The sequence below is a fragment of the Martes martes genome (genome assembly GCF_963455335.1).
Source record: "Martes martes genome assembly, contig: scaffold_253, whole genome shotgun sequence".
In the NCBI taxonomy this organism is placed as follows: domain Eukaryota; kingdom Metazoa; phylum Chordata; class Mammalia; order Carnivora; family Mustelidae; genus Martes; species Martes martes.
This window is the reverse complement of record NW_027666686.1, coordinates 28,093-53,699: the sequence shown is the minus strand read 5'-3', so window position 1 is coordinate 53,699 and position 25,607 is coordinate 28,093. Positions and strand designations below refer to the sequence as shown.

Below are 25,607 nucleotides of genomic sequence, written 5' to 3'. Positions count from 1 at the left end.
AAAAAATACCTATTCCTAATATTATGTTTAATTCCTGAAACAATGAATTAGCAGTCAACTACCTATAATACTATTGAGGCCATAGGGTACTGAAACTTATTTTATTTCTAAGTTTGTTTTTAAAAAAAAAAATTTCATTTATTTATTTATTTTTAGAGAGCAAGTGAGCATGAGTGAGTGGAGGGAGTGGGAGAGAGACAGAATCTCAAGCAGACTCCCCACTGAGCACAGGGCTGAAGGTGGGTCTTGATCTTATGACCCTGAGATGATGACCTGAGCTGAAAGAAAGAATCAGATGCTTAACCATCTGAGCCATCCGGGCACCCCTATTCATTAAGTTTCTTAAAGAGATATTATGAAACTTCTCACTAAGAGTACAGCGTCAGAATGATCATAATTGGAGCCCAAAATCAGTTGGAACCCTAAAGAACTTCTTCAGTGTCTTCTATTACTGAAAACAGTACTCTGATTTTAAATAAAATGCTTCAGAGGAAAAGCCTGCTAAGCATGAAAATCCTAGGCATATTTTATAAATCTCTATCAGATAATACAGACACAAATGCATACAAGGCAAACAAAACACCTTCAATTCTGAATTTGGCTTTTATTTTAAAATACACTTAGCATGAACTATTATAGGACAGAAAATAATAAACCACAAAGAAATGGAATATTTTCAAATACCTTTTAAGCTAGATATAAAAATTAATAAGATAGCATAGACCCAAATTATGGGCAATAGTCCCCAAAATTCGATTCATTAAACACATTTTGAAAGAAAAGTTCTTTGCACATTTTCCAATGTACCAATATGTTCCTAAGTGCCTTGGTTTCCTACTAATAGGTAAAGGTCCCAAATGTAGTTGCTTTATTTAAAATTATCAGATTCCATGTTGGTAAAAATTACCATGTCCCTAAATTCTCAATCAGAATTATAAAAATATGAGCTCAAATAGTTACGCTGTCCAAAATAGAAACATCTTAAGTGATAATTCTGGATAATCAGACAGATATTGCACTAAAGTCAGTAATTCCATACCTGATGCTCGTTTGTATGGAAAGTTAATTCTCTTCTTTATGAAAAACTTACTACAAGTAAACTTAATGTTAACCTAACTACAATTACACTTCAAAATATAAAGGCACAGACAGAAGAATAAAGAATAGTTTAATACGATACCCAAATTTTCCACTGTGAAAATAATAAAAATTGAAAAAAAAAAAGGATCTGAAATACTGATACTTTTAGATTTTATAATCTACCTTAAGTAGCTAATAAATGGGTATTAAAAGTTAACACTGCTAAATCCAATCCTTTCTAAATAATTTAGAAAAACGGTTTGTTTACAAATGAAGCATGTGCATTGTCCCATCTATAAATTTCAATTACATTTCCATTCATTGGAAATATCTACCTGCAGTATAAACAATCAAGACAATGTACAAAAAATATATCTTGTTCCTATAACTTACAATGCACAGAAAAATACCTACAAAAATGGAAATATTTATCCATTCAGCTTCCCAATAAATTAGTGAGAAAGTTTAGCCCATTCCACATTTCTTTCCAAGCAAAGGCTGAAGAATTGGGGGTGGCTTACTTCTAGCCCTGTTAGTTTGACATGTATTTTAAAAATATTTGCCTGATTATATGTAACTTAAGATAGAGTTAGCATCTTATTTTTATATCACAGTATACATGGCATTTCTTAATTCAGCAACAGAAAGGCACAATTAGCAAGCAATAAAATTCAGTACCTGAATTATTAAACTGATGTCCAGAACAACTGCAAATAAAGTACATTCAACACAGTATACAGAACTTAAAAAAAAAAAAAGGAATAAAAAACTAATTTTTCTGAAAATTTGGTCCATTAAAAATGCCTCCCATGTCCAACATCATGGGTAACATGAAAGGTGATGGCAGTGTAAAAAGAGGCAGTAAATCATTATGTGGTGGCATATGAATTCTGGCCTAGTAATTATGCAATTCAATTAGGAAATGGCTCCCATAGTAAATAAATGTTAAATATATCTGTTAATAACAACGTGCCTGTATTAAGTCAAGATATACAGGTACACTGTTTGCATATTATTATTGACTTTATAATACAGCCCCACAGTTTAAAATAACTTAGGTATATTATTTCATATATAACATATATTTGATACATAACTGTACATTATGTATCTTAATACATATTATATATAACTCCAATTCATAACAGCATAAAACTTTCCAAACATTACATGAACATTCTAAATGGCTACTTATCATTTTCTCCCTGTTAAAATAGCTCAGCTCATCTAAAACGATATCTGGATGTGCAATGAAAAAATGCACTGACTCTTACGAATTTACTTAAATAATTATTTAAGTTAAATTCCTGCAAAAGCCTAACTCTGATTTGGCTTTTAACTAGAATATATTTTTAGATATCGGAAACTGATACCCTCCTTTCTTACAAACAATATTTCTCCATCAAGAGATACCAATAAAGAAAAATATGTAAGGAACCAAAAATGTGATAGAGAAACCAACCATTCCATAGGTAATATACCGATAAGGAAGTTCAACTTCCATGTGTTGTCTTGCTTTTCGAACATCATCACATGGTATACTGAAGATTTTACAGGCTAAAGGAATTGTGATTTTTTTCATTATATCTCTGACTATTAGTACAAATACCATCCCGATGAGGATCCGCAATATGGCTTTTCCACACAGAGTCACTGTAATGGGGGGCCTAGCTAATGGTAGAACATCCAGAGAAGGATCTAATATTAGACCTATGTTATAGGTAACATGAGATCCACATGCAATTCCAGCACCACTTCCTAGAATCTCAGCTGTGTCTCCTCGGGATGTACTCCAGGTGTCAAGAGTGAAAGAAAAGATCCCCAAGGCTAAGTGAAGCCCGATGATGATGAATGGAGCATATTTGTGAGTTTGATTGAAGTTGTCAATCAGGTCCACAAATGGATAGAAGATAGCTAAGATTAAAATGGTATATAGGAATCCAGCAATAATATCCTGGGAAAAGAGAAGAGTAGAGTTGTTTACATTTTAAATGTTAATAAATATAAATTTTAAAAATGTCACAATTTCAAAATAAACTTTACTAATTGACCATATAATAAGTAATAAAACTTTTAGTGATAATAAAAAGATTAATTTGACAATACTAATGAAAGTATTGCTTTCATAATTCTACCTTTTTATAAATTATATATATATACTATACAAAAATTTATATTTAAATCCCCAATAATAAACTATGCCTAAATCACGTAGTTTTGATTTCTAGGAAAAACAAGACTACACAGCTCCTTAAACAATGTAAGGATTAGGGTCACCAATCCCAACACAGTGGAAAATTCACATAAATTCACATATTACCAGTATGAATCTTCTGGTATGCTGTCTCCCAATTCTATTACTCTGTATCCTCCAAAAAGGCATTTAGAAACCTGAGTTTTGGCTAAGTACCTGTTTTTAAAACCTTTTATCACATACTTCCAAAAAAAAAAAATCTGCTTTTCTTCTTTCTGAGCTTTAGAAAAATATTATGTAGTTTTTGGTCTCCTTTGACTTCCTTTATACAGAAGTTAACATTAAACCTTCAAGCTTCATTCATTATATGTAGTAGGTCATTCACTTTCACAACAGTGTCATACTTTGCTGTGTGATTATAAAGTTTATCCATTTTCCCACTGATGGTCATTTAAGTTGTTTATAGGTTTTGGATTAGTTTATTGGTTATGGTTGAGCTCCAGTGCTTTCTTAATTGGTATCTATTCTTAAACCAACCAGGGATACTATAAACAGTGCTACTATGTTTCTTTGTTTCAGTGTTGACTGGTCTGGGCCTGTGAGAGTTTCCTAGGAACAAAATGGCAGAATCATAGGATATATGCATGTTCAATTTTACAAGACAATAAAAAAATTTCCAAAATGTTTATGAAAGTTTACATCCCATCAACTGTTGGCATTTACTGATGTTTAACTTAGGTTTTCCTGATTATTAAGTATCTTTTCATAAGTTTATAGGTTATTCTCTGTGTAATGTATATTTGTCTTTTTGCAGCTGTTCTCTATTTTTTTTTTAAGGATTTTATTTATTTGACAGAAAGAGAAAGAGAGCACAAGGGAGAGCACAAGCAGGGGGAGTGGCAGGCAGAGGGAGAAGCAGGCTCCCCGCTGAGCAAGGAGCCCATTGTGAGACGTGATGCCAGGACCCTGGGATCATGACTTAAGGTGAAGGTGGACACTTAACCAACTGAGCCACCCAGGTGCCCCTTTTTGCAGCTGTTCTTTTATATTTTCTTTTTCCTTGCTAATTTACATGATTTTTTCATATGGCCTTCATATAAATCATTTATATAAAATCTTTTATCAATAATGTGTTCTGTAAACATCTTTTTTGGATTTTGTGGCCTGCCTTTTCATTTTCTTTATGGCATCTTTTGGTGAACAGAAGATCTAAATTTTAATATCATATTTATCATTATTTCTTGTTTAAGAAAGCCTTCCTTGCCACAAGATCATAAAGGTATGTTATTCAAAAGTTTTGAAGTTATAAAGTTTGCCTTTTATACTTAAGACTTCAGTATACTCCCCCCAAATTCCTGCCATTGTACTCACTGTGCAGCAGTTCTCTAAAAACTCTACCAAGGATCAGCAAAGTCAACAGTACAATGCATTGTTCTAAACAATATGAAATTCTACATCAGAATACAATGAAATGTAAGAATAGCTAAGGATAGAGACAATTGCTAGAGTAAGAACTGCATATGCAGCTAAAAATTTTGAGGAAATTATCCTCTTTAACCACCACCTTCCTAGGAAGCTTAGTACATTGTAGACATGCAGATATTTATTGGATGAATGAATAAATCCTTTACAGAATTTATCTGTTCTAACAAAATCTACTAAATTACTTGAAAGTGAGTATCTTTACTCTGTTTTTCAACAATTACAACTATCTTTAGGAAAGCATTTAAAAATTTTATTTCCATATAGAACAAGTTTTTGTGGCTATTTTCTGATTCTAAAATATGAAATGAGATAATTTAAAAGTAACTGTGTTCTCTTTATAGAGTGGCTGCTTTGATAGTAGGTCAAAGAAAGATATAATCACTTAGCAAAATGTTTATGAAAATATGAACTAAGGCAATAAATATCACTTGTATATTCAAACTCCTTAGAAGAACACATAGGGCATTTCACATCTGGCTTCTGTCTAGCATAATGCTCTGGTGGAGCATGTGACTCTTGATCTCAGGGTTTTGAATTTGAGCCCCACACTGGGTGCAGAGATTACTTAAAAATAAAAAACCTTAAGAGAAAAAATAACACTTCAAGGCCAGATCCCATAATGAATTTATAGACTCCATTTTCTGTCATCTCGGAATTACCTTCCCTTCTATATTTTAGGCAAACCATTACATATCCTTTGAGAGTCTGCTCAGGCACCTATCTCCTTCATAAATATTCTCTTCCAACCCCCATAATGAGGAATTTCCTCCTCTTTACCTCCATGGCATCTCCAACAAACCTGCTACTACAGTTACCACATTTCTTTGCTTTCTATTTCTGCCAGAAAACCGAGAAGGTTCACAACTCTTGTGCCCTTTAAAAATCACTCAGGAACTTGACCAATATTGAGCCTGGGCCAATCCTTAGAAAAAAAAATTTTTTTAAATGTCCTCGGACCACTTGCCAATGACTTTTTTTTTTTTTTAACATTTTATTTATTTATTTGACAGACAGAGATCACAAGTAGGCAGAGAGGCAGGCGGGGGTACCCCCCCCCCCCGCCCCGTGCCGAGAAGCAGGCTCCCTGCTGAGCAGAGAGCCCAATGCTGGGCTCGATCCCAGAAACCCGAGATCACGACCTGAACCTAATGCAGAGGCTTAACCCACTAAGCCACCCAGGTGCCCCAATCCTTAGAAATTTTGATTGAACTAAATTGAAGTAGGAGTAGGACACCAATTTTTCTTTTCTTTTTTTTTAAGCTCCCCAGTGATTCCATTTTGCAGCCCCAATTGAGAATCACTGCATTACATATTTATATTACATATTACCTATTTAGTGATTTCTCAAAGGCAAAGACTTTATCTTATTTATACATATATACCCAACGGCTGGCACATGGTAAGCAGGCAATAAACATTTGGTTAGTTAAACTGAGACAGAGTATTTCTTTAGATTCATCATATTGATTATATAATCCTGCTTGATAAGAACTCTGTAAGAGAAATAGAAGAAACTTTTCAACTTATTTCAAAAACTAGATGAAACTAATTTTTTTTAACTTAGGCTAAAGACATTTTCAGGGAATAGTATTTTCTGTACTGAAAGCACTGTTGTAATGCTTTACATTTAGTGCCATATTTGATCCTCACAAACACCCTGATATGGCTCACCTGGAACAACCTCATTTTGCTCTTTTGTCCCCTTTCAAGGAGTGTCCAAATTTGATAAAAATGTATGGTTACCTTAATTTCCATTTTTTTAATAAAGAAAACTGGACTACTATCATAGAGCTATGTATTTAATCTCATAGTTTGAAGGTGCTCAATACATTTGTTTTAAAAAATGAGTATTCTCAGCATTAGGAATTAAATACTGGAGTGAAAAACTAAATTTCCAACATTTTTTTTTGAATATGAAGTCTTCCATGAATATTCACTGATACTACTAAAAGTTACCTAAGAATTCTTATCAATTGAATTTTACTTCAGGTACTCAAAGATTCCAAAAGTGGCCTAAATTGTAACCATGCTTTTGGATATGCAGCTGTCAAATTATATGACTGTCAAACCTCTAGCCTTCATATTTCAAATCCCTAATTGACATATATTACACTTTTATGAGATCATGTTCCTTTGGTTGCTATCTTACCCTTTCTTCCCCACATAAAGGCATAGGTCTTGCGAAATAACTACAGGATTTTGGCTACCAGGATAAAAGCTGTTGGTTTATTTCTTATTAAATTTCATGACTGATTCAAAATATTCAGAATATGCTAATGTGGAAGTGTTCTGAGCCTTGTAAATCTCACAAAGAATGTGTACCAAGTTAGAAGTTTTAAATAAATAACAATGAGTTTTTTACATAAAACCATATATAATACATTTACTGTAAGGTTAAGTGAAAGGAAGAAGGGTTAAGAGCTCTGAAGTCATCTATTTTTTTAAATTATAGTTTCCATACCATACATATAAGTCCATATTCATTCCTAGAAAATGTTTTTTACAGTACCTTAAAAAATGAAAAAATAAATAAATCAATCAATCAAATGACTTTGAGACTTTTTTGCATTTGATCACTTTTTATATTATTATTACTTACTTAAGTTTTTATTTATTCATTTATTTAAGTAATCTCCACATCCAGTGTGGGGTTTAAGCTCACAACCCCAAGATCAAGAGTCACACACTCCTCTGACTGAACCAGCCAGGTGCCCCTACATTTGATCACTTTAAGAATTCCTTAAAATAATTCATAAAATTTAATTCTAGAAATATATTTCAGTACAACACAAAATACCCAGTATTTATTATCCTCTACTTTTTTTGTAGAGCTCCAGGAATATTAAACTTAGATTGTTACAAGACTCTCTATACAAATCTACCTCCTTTTCAGATTGAATTATTAATTATTTATGTAATTATTACCCTGCGTAGTTAAGGACAAACTGAACTTCCAGGCAACAGAAACAGAAGTAAGGAACAAAATGTAATTAATTCAGGACATAAACATGATGGTTATCAGTGTGATATCAATTTAATGTATAACATTAAAATGTATAGTAGGTGCTTTTAAGCATTATAGCACAAAGTATGCAATAAAGAAAAAATGTTAAAGGTAACAAAAAGAACTTAGAGTAGCAAATTTTCCAAATAAACCTTAGCAAATAATTTTAGATACCAAGTAGTTACAGATAAGTTATCTATAATAATAGATATCTATAACATAGATATCTATAATAATCTATAATAATAGTTACTATAATAATGCCCTCAAGTTAATAGATCACATTTGAATGGAATATTCAAGGTTATCAAATTTATGGTAGAAAATAGAAAATATAAAAATTCAATAAAGATTAATTACTTATTAAATCTAAAGTTTTATCCTTTTCATTTCTCCTGATCAGGAAATAGACCTAGAGAGGCTGGTGATTTGCTGAGATTAGAATTCAGGACTCCTGTCATGTCCTAGTGTGTTGTTGGGTTTTTTCAATTATAACATATTTTAGGTGTCCTACTTCTAATTTCAAAATGCCAGTGATGCCAGCAGTTTCAAACAACAAAATGTATTGTTGGAATGCATTTTATTTTATTATAAAGGGACTATTAAGGATAGATTTTGGAATGTTTTTCTTTAATAAAAATTCAAATTTAATGGAAACGCCTGGGTGGCTTGGTCGTTGGCTCAGGTCATGATCCCAGGGTCTAGGATGGAGCCCCTCAATTGGGCTCCCTGCTTGGCAGGGAGCCTGCTTCTCCCTCTCCCCCTCCCTGCTTGTGTTCCCTCTCTCACTGTATCTCTCTCTGTAAAATAAATATTTTTTTAAAAATTCAAATTTAATATGTAATTATAGAAAATACAGATTAACAATAACAAGTACTTATTACCCAGGAATAGCCACTATTAAGACTCTCAATGTTGACTGTTCTAGAACTTTCTTTATGTTTCTGGGTTTTGGGGGGTTTTTGTTTGGTTGGTTTGATGTTTATTTCTTGTTACAAAAGTGGGTTTGAGGAGTACATACTACTTTATAATCTGGTAGTATCTTTCTAAAAAGATTTTCCACATATAGACGTATAACCTTTCAGTACAATTTTGGGTTAGTGAATTTACAACACATTCATAATCTTACTAATGTAGAAACATATTAGTAGTTTGACAAGTACCCATTCTAGTAACTTAAAATGGCCTCCATTTTTATGAATTTAAATTTTGAGAGCTAGGTTTTAATAATAAAAAACAGATGTAGTAACTCCTCTATATTTTTCATGGAATTAAAATCAATTTATGAAAGTAGGTAGATGTTGAAAACAAACTAAGCTGTTAGTCTTTGTGTTGTAACAATAACAAAGATTACGGCAAATACTGAATGAAGTGTTCATTATAAATTATTTAGAACATGATCAGGACTCTTTTCTTATGTTAATGAAGACATCCGCTTAGATAATGTGGTATCTAAGCACCTATTGGAAATTCATAGGCCACATACTGCCTATAGTTCCATACTAATTTCACAATAAATAGTAAAGATACAAATTATGACTAAGAAAATTGTTCAAAACACAGGTAATTGGCTGAAACATTAAAATATAGGAAAAAGCAAAAATTGTGGGAAAACTTTAGATCCATTATGTAAAAAAAGTGGGGTTCATTATAGGTTTAATTTCATACATCAAATAGCAAATGATTAGAAGCAATGTACTATTGATTAGGAAAAACTGTGGTCATAACACAGGGCATTATTTACATGTTTGCAACTTACCCGTGATTTTACTTTTTTAAAAGGAAAACAAAAATTTATAATACTACATGTAATAAAATTCAGTAGCTAGTCAGAATAAAACTGATGAAACATTCCATAGGACAAGAAGGTTTTTGAATAAAGGACTAGCGTTATCAGATGCATGATCTGAAAAATACAACATCAATATTGTTTTCACATCAGCTGATTCAAAAACAGGGGCATCCAGTATGTAAAAACTGAACTGAACTCAGCTTGAATATTTGACCAATCCACTAAACATCTGTTTTTTTAAGAACACATCTTTTAGATTATGTATTCAATATAATCAGATGCTTACTACTCTTTTTATTATGATAATGAATCTATGGGTACTATTATCTAACATCTTTTCCTCCAAGAAATATCAGGGATCCATTTTTTATCATTCAAAGATTCATAACCATTTGGTAGTTTTTTAGGAGTAATATTACTAACTTTTGGGATTAGAAGGGAATAACTAACAAGGCAAAGAGCTGGATAACATTTTCTCTTGACAAATATTAGATCTGACTTAAAAATATGATACTTGTCTCATTATAAAATTAGTAGATATCAATCAGAATTATGTGTAAATTCACAATTTGTAATTAATACCAATAGTTATAAAATTATTGAACACAAATAATGTGCTTGCTAATTTACAACTTCTGGAAATTTACTAGTGAAGGGGCGGCTACTGAAGGTAAGCAATCTAAGTAAAAAATAGAAACCCAATATTTCTACAGCTATGAAACAGTTAAGTAGATATTTATGAGTAGAAAATTCTAAAAGGATAAGAAGAATTTGTTACCAGTTATAAATTTTTTGATTCCATGAGTTAGTTCATATTTACTTTTTTTTCTGATCCTTTATCTACAAAATACATAATACATTCAGTGTACTATGAGACACCAGACTTGATGCAAGGGACAGAGAGAAAACATAGTTACTTTTCTTCTGTTGCTTATTGTCTAGAGGGGGTGACAGATTTAAAAAAAAAAAAAAAAAGCAACTGTAGTTTAGCATTAAGTGCTACGCTAGATTTACGCTCAGGATGCTCTGGAGAAAGGTCACTTAACCAGTCTAGAGACAGGAAAGATGGGGAATGTTACAAGGCTTTTAAGAGATAAGAATGTTTTTTGTCTTTGAGGAATGGATAAGATAGTTAGCTAGACAAAGAAAAAAGGTATTCCAAGCACAAGTTACAGCATTCTTAAAGGTATAGAGATAAGGAATACAATTTACCTTTGAGTAAACATGAGTCATTCAGTATGGCCTCACATTCGTGTTTTGGGAGTAAACTATAACAGGAGACTAAACACTGTAGAGTGGTGTCAGACTGGAAGTAGGGCTACTAACGAAGCTATTACTGTAATCTGGTGAAGAGATGATACAAGCTAGAATTAAAGAAATGCCGATGGGAAGGGGAGGAGAACAGGTGAGGCAAGGCTAAAGAGTACAGGGTCCCTGTGCCACTACTTTTTAAACTGAATAGCATTCTCAAAATAAAATAACTGGTGTAAGCACTAAAATACTGTTGGGGGAAAAAAGAAAACTAGAGTTTAATATGTAAATATAAGTGATTTTTTACTAATAAGTAGAACTCTCCCTGATTTCTGTATTGCTGGCTTTCACTCAGTGGTAGAAGAGGCATAGAAAAGAATGAGAAGGAAAATCAAACTGAGACTGGAAGGAGGGAGAAATCTTATCCTGAGCATAGTATCTGGTTATTTGTGATTGCTGGGAACCGTTTTCTATAAAATACATGATTACTAAGTTAAATGTTCTTAATACATCATGTTTATATATATATACACACATTTATATATATTTTTTGCAAAGTAAGATTTAGAATAATATTTTCTCAAGTTTCCTATAAGCTTGAAAATGATTATAAAAACTATAAAACTGCCTGTCAATTTCAGAAAAAAACATAAAGCACAATGAACACAAAGTTTTCCTTACCAGAATGGAGTGCATTCCCATGTAAATTCTACTTAGGCAAACTAGAGAACACCAGCAGGGAATAAGAATCAGTCCATATATAAGAGGATACTGAAGGGGAAAAAAAGTAAAAATCAGTTAAATAAATTAGGTTAAATTTAAACAAGGAAATAAATCACTATACCACAAAACTCCACAAAAACAAGAACTGTGTCTTTACTTCCCATTGTATTCCTTGCACCTAAATCCAAGCATGGCACACAGCAGACATTTAAGAAAAACTTTTGCAGGGGTGCCTGGGTGACTCAGTTGGTTTAATGTCTGACTTTTAATTTTGGCTCAAGCCATGATCTCAGGGTTGTGACACTGAGCCCCACTTAAGATTCTCTTTGCCTCTCCCTCTGCCCCTCCTCCTTCCCCCGCCCCTCAGCTCCTCCTCCCCGGCCCCTCACTTCTCCCTCTGCCCCTCCTTCTAACCTCTGCCCCTCCTCCCCCGCCCCTCAGCTCATTGTGGAGCACGTGCTCTCTTATCAGGGGGAAAAAAAATACTTTTGCATGAGTGAACAAATGAATGAAATCTGGGGTTTCTACACTCTTCATTGTGAGAACTGGCTCGTTTTTGTTTCTATAGTAAAGACGATCACTGGCATGCTGCAGAAGAAAAACAAGTAGGAGACATTTTTCATGTAGCTCCAAAATGAAATATCTCTGGGATAGTGCTTGAATCTGATCCATGTAAGCATCCTTGCTTCCCTGGGGAGGAAGACTGAGCATTATCTCCCTCTCAGTTCTATCACTGACTGCTATTTGTAGTTTTTCTTGGTACTTCCCTATCTTGTATTCAGTATTCAACACCCTGTAATTGGTTTTCCACTTCTGCCCCTCCACTAAAATTTCAAATGGTAACCTTTTTGAGAAAAATTGTGGGGGGAAACTGGGATCACAAAGTCATAAAAATAGAAAAAAAACAAAGTGTAGATAACTCTTGGTATCAGGCACTAGCGTGACTTGGCTTTGAATCTCCTTGTGTTAGAGGGAAAGAGGAAATGATGGATGGACACAGTAGCAAGTTTGTAAAGGAGTAAGGAAGGGGACACAATTAATGCCCTATAACTTCAAATCTCTCCATGAAACTGAAGCCAAGGTGGTTCAATTTAATCAGAAATCAATGTGGTTCAATAAGAAGTGAAGTTGAAAGAAGTGAGTTAGTAGGGCTTCAAGAAGCGTGGTCAAGATTTACTACACAGTTGTTTTGATTTGACTTACCTACTGTATTTAACATGGCCACCACTTTCTTAAAAGTCTAAATACCCTGATTTCTCTAGTACCACATTCTGTTTCCTCTTTCACCATGTATTTTTTTCTGTGTTTCCCACACAAGGGCCTATCTTCTTCTTGTTCCTTAAACAGTGCATAAATAAATAAGGATTCTGCCCTTAGCAGTTCTCGGTACTCTCAGCTTTTCTTATTTTTTAACTACTTCACATGCCAAAGACCTACCTATCATTTCCTTGCGTTAAGAATCATATGGCCAATGCCTGCACTTGCACCTTCTACTGCACATCTCTCTCTCTGGAGTTAATTAAACCTACTATATTTCAAACCAATGTCATCATCCTATCACCCAAACTTGTTCCTCTTCTCATATTACTATTTCATTTAGAAACCTCATAACCCACATAATAATCTAACTGAGAAACATGAATTATCCTTGATTCCTTCCTTATCCCTCATATTCAACCAATAATCACATCTTGCTGATTTTACCTTCTAAATCCTTTTTGATTCTGTCAACTCTTTTCCACTCTTCTTAAACTGTCCTTACTCAGATCCTCATCATTTCTTTTCCAGGCTCTACCTGTTTCTCCAGTGTTCTTCCACATGCATGAGAAACTTGTTTAAGGGGGCAGACAGACACGTAACTATATAGTGAGGTAAGTGCTATGAGAATACCCTAAAAATTCCGAGGGATTCTAAGGGATGGGAACCTAATTTAAAGACGTTAACCCGGATTAAATAATATCCAAGTTGTCCTGGGAGATGAGTAGGATTTAATCTTTATAAAAAAGGAGTACAGGGCAAAAAAGATAAAAGGCATTATAAACAGCAGGAACACCATGAACAAAGGCTTGCGGGCAAGAAACTGTAAGCAGTATGGTTTTCTAGGAGAATAAGCTTACACTTTAGCTGGCGGAAGGCACTACATAGTGAACATAAAATATGCAAGTTATATGATATTTAAAGATATATAAATTATATAAGATGTGTTAAATACTATGTGTTCAAGTGTGTTAAGTGCTATGGAAAAATAAGAAGAGAACAGGTGTTGAAACAGTAATGTTCATCAAATACTCCTTATGCTCCTCCACATTTTTAGGTTCACTTGCAGTTAGATTGGGACTATGTGACTAGTTTAGCCAATGAGCTGGGTAAAAGTGATTTATGCCACTTTTAATCATTCTATGAGCTCTCTCTTCCTTATAGATGTAACCCTGGAAGCCACATGCTGACATGTACACAGGACAGGCAAACTTCCATCAGTCTGGGTCCCTGAAGTCCAGTTGGTTTCACTGGTGAATTTTACCAAACTTTTTTTTTAAGTTTTTAAAAAAGATTTTATTTATTTATTTGACAGAGAAAGATCACAAGTAGGCAGAGAGGCAGGCAGAGAGAATGGGGGAAGCAGGTTCCCTGCCGAGCAGAGAGCCCAATGTGGGGCTCAATCCCAGGACCCTGAGATCATGAACTGAGCGAGCAGAGAGCCCAATGCAGGGCTCGATCCCAGGACCCTGAGATCATGACCTGAGCCGAAGGCAGAGGCTTAACCCATTGAGCCACCCAGGCGCCCTTTACCAAACATTTATAAAAGATTTAATATCCACCTTTCTCAAGCTCTTACAAAAACAACAACAACAACAACAAAACCCAGAAGTGAACACTTCCTAACTCTGTGAAGCCACTATTACCCTGATACCAAAACCAGACAAAGACATCACAAAAAAACTACAGATCAATATCCCCTGTAAGTACAGGTGCAAAAAGCTCCTACAAAATATTAGCAAGCCAAATCCAAGAGCTCGTTAAAAGTATTATACACCACGATGTATGATACAGGATTTATCCCAGAAACGCAAGGGTGGTTCAACAAAGAAAAATTAATGTAATATATCACATTAACAGAATTAAGAAAAAAATACCCATGATCATCCTTCATAATAAAAGCACTAAAAAGGGGCACCTGGGTGGCTCAGTGGGTTAAAGCCTCTGCCTTCAGCTCAGGTCATGATCCCAGGGTCCTGGGATTGAGCCCCGCATCAGACTCTCTGCTCAGCAGGGAGCCTGCTTCCCTTCCTCTCTCTCTGCCCACCTCTCTCTCTGCCCGCCTCTCTCTGCCCACCTCTCGGCCTACTTGTGACCTCTGCCTGTCAAATAAATAAATAAAATCTTTAAAAAAAAAAAAGGCACTAAAAAACTAGGAAAGAAGGGAATTTCTTCAGCATGATAAAGTGCATTTATGAACTACCTACAGATAACACACTTAATGATGACAGACTGAAAGGTTTCTCCCCAAGATGAGAAAGACGTCTACCTCTCACCACTGCTATCTAACACTGTGTAAGTTCTAGCCAGAACAATTAGGCAAGAAAAAGAAAAGACATCTAAATTGGAAAGGACAAAGTAAAACTATCTCTACTCACAGATAACATGATTTTAAGAAAAAAGAAAAAAAAGAAAAAAAGAAAAAGAAAATCCCTTAAGAATCCACAAAAAACTAGTAGAGTTAATAAATGAATTCAGCAAAGTTGCAGGGTACAAGATCAAAACACACAAATCAGTTCTGTTTCTATACACCAGCACTTAACAATCTAAAAAGGAATTTAAGAAAATTCAATTTATGATAGCACCCAAAAGGATAAAATAACCTAGGAATAAATTTAATCAAGTAAGTAAAAGACTGGGACACTGAAAGCTACAAAACATTAATGGAAGAACTTACAGACCTTGTCTTTGACATAGGATATATTTATATATTAGGATATAATAGATATTATGTATATCTCTATATGTATGTGTGTGTGTGTATATATATGTACATATATAAAAAATCATAGTATTTATTTTAATTATTGTCTCTTTCCTCAAGAATTTAAGTTCCAGGGGCACCTGGGTGGCTCAGTGGGTTAAAGCTTCTGCCTTTGGCTCGGGTCATGATCTCAGGGTCCTGGGATTGAGCCCACATTGGGCTCTCTGCTTAGCAGGGAGCCTGCTTCCCTCTCTCTCTCTCTGCCTGCCTCTGTCTGCTTGTGATCTCTGTCAAATAAATAAATAAAATATTAAAAAAAAAATTTAAGTTCCATGGGGGCAGGAACTTGAATCTGTTTTGTTCACTACTGTATTATCAGTGACTACAACAGTGTCTACATATAGTAGCCAGTCAATAAATACTTGATAAATAAAGTAAACATAAGCCTTCAGCCACAGGAGGGTATCAGTCTTACCTTATCACATTCATGGTAACCTTAGGGTCACAGGCCCATCAGTTCCTGGCCTCAAACCTGGGCCACCTTAACCTTTAGTTCTAAGAGCATCTCCGGAATCCATCACAATAAATTGGAATCTGAAAATCCTTTTGAGTAAACTTAGGGAATTTCCAATGCTTGTTTTAGAATAATCATTGTTAGGTAAGGATTCTGTAACTTTTTTTTTTTTTTTAAGATTTATTTATTTATTTATTTGACAGAGATCACAAGTAGGTAGAGAAGAGAGGGGGATGCAGGCTCCCCACTCAGCAGAGAGCCGGATGCGGAGCTCTATCCCAGGGGATCACGACCTGAGCCGAAGGCAGAGGCTTTAACCCACTGAGCCACCCAGGCGCCCCTAACTTGAGCTTTTAAAACTAATATACACTTTCTAAAACAAAGTAACCAAATTGTATAGAAATAAAAACAATTTCCTACAATAGCACATTATGAACTGTATTTTGTATACTAAAAGTAAAACAAAGCGAAAAACTTAATCACAACAGCCTGTTTTCTTTCATAGTACTTTCCACACTGGCAGGCTAGTATAGTATATAATAATATATGGGTTCAAAAAGGTAAAATAACAAAAACTGACCCATATGCAGTCATTTAATATACACATTAAGACAAATATGTGAACTAAAGCATTTTCAACTCAATCTGTCCTTTTGACCTATTCATATCTGGTGTCATCTTACTGTTTCTTTTGAATTCTGAAGTTACAAAGTATCAATTTAGCAACAGAACTCATCAAGTAACTATTATAATTTAAGTATATTTTTTATTAAAAACCACAATAAGGAAAGTATTATTTAGGGCACCTGGGTGGCTCAGTCCATCTTCCCCTCAAGGTCATGATCCCAGGGTCCTAGGATCAAGTCCTGCATGGGCTCAACTGGAAGACTGCTTCTCCCTCTCCCACTAACCCTTACCCCACTGCATTCCCTCTCTTGCTGTCTCTGTCAAATAAATAAATAAAATCTTAAAAAAAAAAAAAAGGAAAGTACTGTTTATTACCATCTTATCTGATGTAGACTTAGGTTAACAAAATAGGATCTCTTTCCCAATTTCTGTTACAGGGAAGGGATTTGTGAAAAGGAAAGAAAAGGACTACACGTTTTAGCTTGTATCATTTTACAGCTGCAGGCAGGCAGACCACAGCTTTCCAGACAGTTAGGATGAACAAGAAATTCCTGATTCTCTCTGTGAAAACCAGAGTAGAAACAAGAGGAACTTAGTAAATTCAATCCTTCAGGCAGTTACCCATTCATTCATTCATTCATTCATTCCAATTCTAATGTATCAAAGAAATTTTTATATAACCATCTGTTGGATAATCAAGCCCTATCTGCTACAAGGCCCCAGAGAATTTCTCCAGTGTCTAATACGGATCCCATGGGGATCTGTTTCTTAAAAAATCCCTATTCAAATCTCCAGGGTTGGGAGCAAATTTAGCCTGGGGTATGAATAGCTCTTACAGAGCCGCTTCAGCACTTGGGAGGGTAAGTGGAAGAGGAGCAACTAAGTACAGTAATTTTAAAAATGGGAAGAGCATTGCAACAGAAAACTCAAACTGTCTTCTCCACATTGGCAAATTTAGCAATTCTGTAAGAGCCCTAGTTTCTATTTTTATATAAGTCCTCTTCCTCTTTTCCTCTGCAATAACAATCTAACCAACCTTTTTCTCACTTCTGATGCACACGTATTTGCAACTGTTCTGTCCTCCCCTTGACTGTCACACTCTACTAATTCCTAACCATCCCAGTCCTTTACTTGACAAATAAACTGGCTGGATTTTTTAAAGCCACAGTTCATTTCTAGGAAGATGTTACAAGAAGTAAATGTGGATTTGTTCTTTATTGAAGGGTTAACAGATTAAATAATTTTACTTGACTTACAATTTACTGTGTACCAGGCACTGTTTTAAGACCTTTGGAAATATTAGCTCATTTAATCATCAGAACAACCCTATAGGGTAGATATTCTAATTCAAATGAAACTGAGTCAAAGAGAGGTCCAGAATTAAACAGGCATTAAGTAATGGAGCTGAGATTCAAACACTGAAAGTCTAATTCCCAAATCTAAGCTCTTAACCACTATACTAAGCTGTCATTCATTAATAGCGTGTTGTTTAATTAATTCCTTGTATCCTTGTATCAAGCAGATTATCTCTCAGATCTTTTTTATTTAGGTTTTTCTTAAAATGGAGGCTAGGTACAAACTTAATTAGAGGTAGAAGGGATCTTAAAGATATTAATTCCACTCTCCTTTCTTTACAGATGAAGAAACGACCCAGGGACGCTTATTCTTCCAGTGGCCTATCCTGATGCCTTTTCCAATTTACCATGCTTGTTACTTTACACTTTTATCACTATACAAATAGGTAATAATTTTAAGTTTGGTAGGAGTTTCTAGTTTTATTTTTTTTCTTAGAGAATGTTGAGCTTTACTTGCTGAATTTATGTTATGTCCTCTAATAAGAAAGTTTTACTTAAATCTTTAGGTCTTATCAAAAAAGCGAAAGAAAAATTTATAAGTCCTTCACATTATTTTCAAATTAGAAAAAATTTACCAAACTGAGAACAGATCATATGACCTCCTAGATGCTTTTAATTTCACACCACAATCTAATCTTTTCATTGCACAGCCTATTACAGGAACACTTATCTAAACATTCCCTTCAGTTATTCTACTAAACGGTTTTATTCCTACTGATATGCTTTCCTTAACTCTTTACCACACATAATCAGAATTGGTTTTTATATTGTGTCATTTGTCATTTGCATTCATTGAGGTTAGTAAAAAAGTCAATAAAATGACCTGCAATTAAAGCAATGACAAAAACTGTCTTCAATAGAATTTAGAATTTTCATAGTAATTTAAATATGGGACAAAGTCAGGCACCAGAAAAAAACTGTATTTTGAACTCAAGAAATGGATAGTGTATATGTAAACAACAGATGACAAGGATACCACATTAATGATATATCTGCCTTGTTTTCATACCATGCTACTCGAATAAAAATTGATGCAACCTTTCTGAAAAGCATTTTGTCCATACATAAAAAAGCTCTAAGTGTTCATATACATTGACACAGTGGTCTCTCTCCTAAAAAGGCATAGAAATGTGGACCAAGGATTCATATATAAAAATGTTTATCATGCAATTATATATACCATACAATGATGAACAAATCAGTATTTATTATAATGTAGTAGTTTAAAATAAAAATGTAGATAATAGGAATTGAATTATGTAGAGAAAAAAAAGTATTGTAAGGATACAGAATATTTCACTGAGCCCTAAGGCAAAAGGAAGCTAAGGCTTAAAGAAGAAACTGGAGCTATCAACTAGACAGTCACAGGATCCTCTCTTCTTCCATATCCACTTCATCTTTTTCTGTGTGGCAGCTTTTCCGCTCTTTAGTCCACATGGTACATGTAGATTTTTTTAATTCTTCAGTGGAGAAACCTGCCCAAACTCAGTACCTGTTCTCAATTTCTTTTCTTTTTTTTAAGATTTTATTTGTCAGAGAGAGAGCGAGCACAAGCAGTGGGAGCGGCAGGGAGAGAGAGAGAAGCAGACTCCCCGCCAAGCAGGGAGCCAGACGCAGGACTCCATTCCAGGACCTCCGGATCATGACCTGAGCTGAAGGCAGATGGCTTAACCAGCAGAGCCACCCAGGTATCCCCTGTTATCAATTTCTGAGGGACAAGATTGCATAGACAAAATATTTGCCCTAAAGGTGAGGGACTCTTAGGGGGTTGTTGATGAAGTTTTAGACGATAGGTGAGGTTCAGTGGGGTGGAGGTCCAGAGCCGATGACCAAGAAAGAATTCTTGAGACATCTGTGATGCAGAATGGTGGTTTATTAAAGTATGGGGACAGGACCCGTGGGCAGAAAGAGCTGCTGCTGTGGGGTTGTGAGGGGTGGTAGGTTATGTAGGATGGGGTTGGGTAGGTAAGGAAAAGGGAGGTTTCAATAGAACTTTCATATGCTAAAGAGGACCTGTAAGATACAGGAGGCATTGAAGCCTTGCCATTGTGAAGGTCATTTTTCCCTCTAGCAAGGTATTAATATTAAGATAGGTGGGAGATTCCTAAAGAATGTCACATATGTCCCACCCAGGAGTGGGGGTGGGGGAAGGTTGCAGGGTGTCAGTTTTTGCTTTGTCCTCAGCCAGCCTTCTGTTCCCTCATCATTGTAAGCTAGGCTGACTCCCCAAAGGTGCCTACTTCTTCAGGTGTGGGACAATGGGCTAGTTTCATAATCTCTTTGTATCAGTTTCCTCATCTATAAATGGAGATAACAGTATCTATAGTAAGTACAGTCCTATAATATAAAAATTATTTTGCAAGAATATGAAAGTGTTTCATTCATTAAGAATATTTTCTAGAGGGGTGCCTGGGTAGTTCAGTTGGTTAGGTATCCAACTCTTGACTTTGGTTTAGGTCATACTCTCGGGGTCGTGGGATCAAGCCCCGCATGGGGCTCCCCACTCTGCAGGGAATCTCCTTCTCTCCATCTCCCCACTCTCCTTTTGCCTCTCCCCCACACTTGCACACACTCTCTCTCTCTCTCTCTCTCAAATGAATCAATCAATCTTAACCAAAAAAAAAAAAAAAAAAGTTTTCTGGGAATTTTTACTGATAGAGAAAAAATATTAGAGTTCTCTAGAGAAATAAAACCAGTAAGATATACACATACACACACACACACACACACACACAAATGGAGAGAGAGTCACTGCAAGGAATTGGCTTTATTACTGGATTTATTTTAAGGATCATGGAGGCTACAAATACAAAATCTGCAGGGTAGGCCAGTGGACTGGAGATCCAGGAAAAAGTTGATGTAGCTCAAGTCCACAGATAGTAGGTGAACAGAATCCCCTCTTCCTCGGGGGAAACAGTCTTTTTTTCTCTTAAGGCTTTCAATTGATTAGATAAAGCCCCACCAATATTATGTAAGATAATCTCCTCAAAATCTACTGATTGAAATGTTAATAACCACCTAAAAAATATCTTTTTTTTCCAAAGATTTTCAAATTTGTCAGAGCGTACACACAAGCAGGGGGAGTGGCAGGTAGAGGGAGAAGCAGGGTACCCAGTGAGCAAGAAGCCTGATGTGGGACTCAATCCCAGGACCCTAGCTTCATGACTGAGCTGAAGGCAGATGCTTAATTAACCTACTAAGCCCACCCAGGCATCCCTAAAAAATATCTTCACAGAAACATCTACAATAGTGTGTGCCCCAAAATCTGGGTATCGTGGCCTAGCCAAGTGTCATATAAAATTAAGTATCACACATTATATTAAATAAAAAAATAAACACCATATACAATATGGTTGAAATTATTTTCAAATTGTAAGGAAATACCAAAAAAGTTAACATTAGGTTTTTTCTATTTTTATTTTACAAGTCTTCTATAAAGCTCAGTACTTAGCTTGTCTGTCCTTTTAGCAGCATTTTACAATATTAATTAGGGTGCCTGGGTGGTTCAGCCAGGTAAGCAGCTGACTTTGGCTCAAGTCATGGTCTCAGGGTCTTGAGATCAAGCCCTGAGTCCTGCTACCCACTCGGCAGGGAGTCTGCTTGTCCTTCTTCCCCTGCCCCTAACCCCCGTTCATGTTCTCTCAACTAAATAAAATCTTCAAAACAAACAAAAAATATTACTAGCCTTTTCTAGAAACACTCTTCTACTTGTAGCTTCCCTTTATAGTATATTCTTTTTATGATACTGTCCAATTTATACTCCTGCATATATCACTGCTTAAGCCCCCCTGCAGTGTGGCCCTGGAAACATGCTAATACTGTTGTTGATCCTACTTTTTTGACTACAACTATTGGATCAGGTATGGACGCTTGGTCCTAGAGGAGCAAATCCATTGGCTGGAATGAGCTGATTAGATTGTTTTTCCTAATTGTAATTTGAATGAAAGTCAGTCATGACTCTCTGTTGTATGCTTGAAACTGAAATAATGTAGAAGTAGGGGTAAGGCTGACATGCATGCCAAAGCAGAGAGAGAAGAAAACAAATGAGAGGCCATGTAACCCCAAGAAACAGATGGACAGCACTGCTTTAGTTCTGATAGCATTCCAGGGGCCTGGCTCCATTCCCTCAGGAAGCCTGACAGCACTTTCTTGATTTTGACTTCCATAAGAAGATACTCCTTCTAGTCCTCAAATAAATTTCCTTTTTTAAATTTAAGCTGGTAGAAAGAACCACCCCCCCACACACACAGCCTTAGTTAGATAATCCCTAAGATATCTTCTTACCTCTCAAACCGCTACTTGTCAGATTCTGTTTCATTTTCTTTTTACCCTATCCATTCCTTAAATATTAATGTATTTTAAGGTTTTTTTCCTTAGACCCTCTGTTCTTCTCACTATATGTACTCTCCAAGGGCAGTACCACCCACTCTCATCATTCATTCTGCATATATATGCTGATGATACTAAACCTGTCTAGGTCTCTTTGCTTTGCTGTGCTTTTTAATTAAAAGTCAGTTCGGGGTGACTGGGTGGCTATGTTAAGCGTCTGCCTTTAGCTGATGAGGTCATGATCCCAGGATACTGGGATAGAGCCCCACATTGGGCTCCCCATTCAGTGGGAAGCCTGTTTCTCCCTCTCCCACTCCCCCTGCTTGTGTTCCCTCTCTAGGGGTATCTATCAAATAAATAAAATCTTTTAGGAAAAAAAAAGTCAATTAGCCAACATATAGTACATCAGTAGTTTCAGATGTGTTCTATTATTAGTCAGTTGCATGTAACACCCAGTGCTCATTGCATCACATGCCCTCCTTAATGCCCATCCCCCAGCTACCTCATCCCCCCACACACCTCCCCTTCAGCAACCCTCAGTTTGTTTCCTAGAGTTAAGAATCTCTCATGGTGGGCGCCTGGGTGGCTCAGTTGGTTAAGTCACTGACTTCAGCTCAAGTCAGGATCCCTGCTCAGCGAGGAGTCTGCTTCTCCCTCTCGTGCTTTCTTACTCTCTCTCTCTCAAATAAATAAAATATTAAAAAAAAAAAAAGTCTCTCATGGTTTTTCTTCACTGATGAGTTTCCATTCCATTTTCCCTCTCTTCCCCTATGATGCTCTGCAGTGTTTCTTATTTTCCACATATGAGTGAAATCATATAATTATCCTTCTCTGATTGACTTATTTCACCCAGCATAATACCCTCCAGTTCCACCCACATAGATATAAATAGTAAGTATTCATCCCTTCTGATGGCTGAGTAATACTCCATTCTATATAGGTATACCACAACTTCTTTATTCATTCATCTGTCAATGGGTATCTCAGCTCTTTCCACAGTTTGGCTATTGTGGACATTGCTGTTATAAACATTGGGGTGCCCATGTCCCTTTGGATCAATACATTTGTATCTTTGTGGTAAATATGTCTAGGTCTCTTTCATATGTAGACCTGCCTCCCAGATAGTTCTGTCTTAAAGACACCTCAAATTCAATAAAACTAAAATGGAATTCTCCTCCTGCTTTCCAGATTTTCTATTTCTATAAATTAAACTACTATTTCTGAACTTTCCAAATAGGAAATCTGGGAATAATCCTTTACTCCTGTTATTCTTCCTTACTGCCATCTGGAATTAATCACCACGTCTTGTCAATTCTACCTCTAAATATCTCTTAAAGGTATCCATTTCTTTCTACTCTCACTAGACACTATCTAGGTCAGGGGCCAGTAGAGTTTTTAAATAAAGAGCCAGATAGTAACTATTTTGGGCTTTGCGGATTATGTAGTCAGTGTCACAGTTATTCAGCTCTATTGCTGTAACACAAAAGCATCACACACAATCTAGGTATATATGAATAGATATGGCTGTGTTTCAATAAGGTTTAAGGAATCCCCACTAAAATTATTAATTTCATATAATTTGCACCTGTCATAAAATATTCTTCTTGTGGCTTTTTTCAACTATTTAAAATGTAAAAAAATCATTCACAGTTCACAAGTCATATAAAATCAGGCAGCTGGCTGCTGTTCGTATTCTCCTGAACTAGGCCTCCCATCTTTCCTCCCTTGAACTGGTGGAGTAACATCTTAGTTGGTCTGGTTTCCCTGCCTCCAGTCTTACTGCTCTCTGGTCCATTTTCTATACTATAGACACAATAGTCTTCCTAAAACAGCAATCTAATCTCCCCCAGGCAAACAGACCATATTTTGAGGTTTTTGCCCTGTTATCTGTAGGGCTTGTGATACTGGCTAGTACTTACTAAAAATGAAATGATTATATTTGTGGAATTTAATATCGTTACCTTTATTAAAGCTTTTTAGTCAAGAAAAAAGGTACACTTGCAACAGAAGAAATAAATGTCCTAATTCTCATTTGATGCGATTTTTTTCTATGAAGAACAAATGAGATTATACATATAAATTATTAAATTAAAGGAGAGTTTAAAAAAGTTGCTGTTTATCTGATCAATGCATAAATCAAGCATGTTTCTGTCTTCCAGCCCCAAAGTTAGAATATTTGATTTTTAACAAGACATCATTATAACATATAACATGTTATATATATATATACACATATAACATATAACAATAACAAAAAATATAAAGTAACTACAAATCTAACAGAATTTATACTTGATTTATATGGAGGTTATAAGACTCCATTGAAATAAGAAAACCTAAATATATAAGATTCACCATATTCACAGATACATTCAATATTGTTAGGCTATCAATTCTCTCTACATTCATTTATAAATTCACTGCAATTTCAATAAAAGTACAGAGTTTTTTATAGAAATTAAAGAACTCATTCTAAAATGTATATTGAAAGCAAATACTCAAAAACAGCCAAGACAATCTTGAAGAATATGGTAGAGAACTTTCATAAATAAGACTTACTCTAAAGCAATTAATAAGACTTACTCTAAAGCATAAATTAAATAAGACTAAAGCAATTAATAATTACTCTGAAGCAATTTCATAAATAAGATGATAAGACTTACTCTAAAGCATGACAATGATAAAGAGATAGACCAAAAAAACAGTGAGACACAACAAAGAACCCCAGAATCACACCCATACACATATGGAAACTTGATATATAACCTAAGTGGCATTACAGATAAGTGGAGAAAGGATGAATTATTCAAAAATAGTATTAGGTCAATTAATTATCAGTGTGAAAAAAATTATATCAGATCCATATCTCACAATATATACAAAACTAAAGTTAGATCAAATTTTTTAAACATGAAAGTAGTATTTTATCTTTCCTATAAAAAAATAGCAAAAGGATTTTTCTTTTAGAGCTAGAAAAACAGGGGCGCCTGAATGGCTCAGTGGGTTAAAGCCTCTGCCTTCAGCTCAGGTCATGGTCTCAGGATCCTGGGACTGAACCCTCATTGGCCTCTCTGCTCAGCAGGGGAGCCTCTTCCTCCTCTCTTTCTGCCTCTCTCTGCCTACTTGTGATCTCTGTCTGTCAAATAAATAAATAAACTTAAAGAAAAAAAAAACCTAGAAAAACAAAACCTAAAGTACATACAGAAAACTGTATAAACAAGTGAAAACAGCAAGAATAAGTAAAAAAATATTATAAAGCTACAATAAATGTAATAGTATGGAACTTGCACAC

At 35.2% G+C, this 25,607-nt stretch overlaps 1 protein-coding gene across 1 annotated transcript in view; it reads right to left on the bottom strand.

The window, feature by feature from the left end:
* Nucleotides 1-584: 584 nt before the first annotated feature.
* SGPP1 (sphingosine-1-phosphate phosphatase 1) overlaps nt 585-25,607 on the bottom strand; it is a 35,451-nt gene continuing 10,428 nt past the window's right edge. Inside the window, exons 2-3 of the mRNA XM_080831386.1 lie at nt 11,488-11,577; nt 585-3,034 (exon numbers count right to left, since the gene is read on the bottom strand). Of these exons, the coding sequence (XP_080687512.1) occupies nt 2,483-3,034; nt 11,488-11,577 (642 nt within the window). The 3' untranslated portion in view covers nt 585-2,482. The remainder of the gene's footprint in view (nt 3,035-11,487; nt 11,578-25,607) is intronic.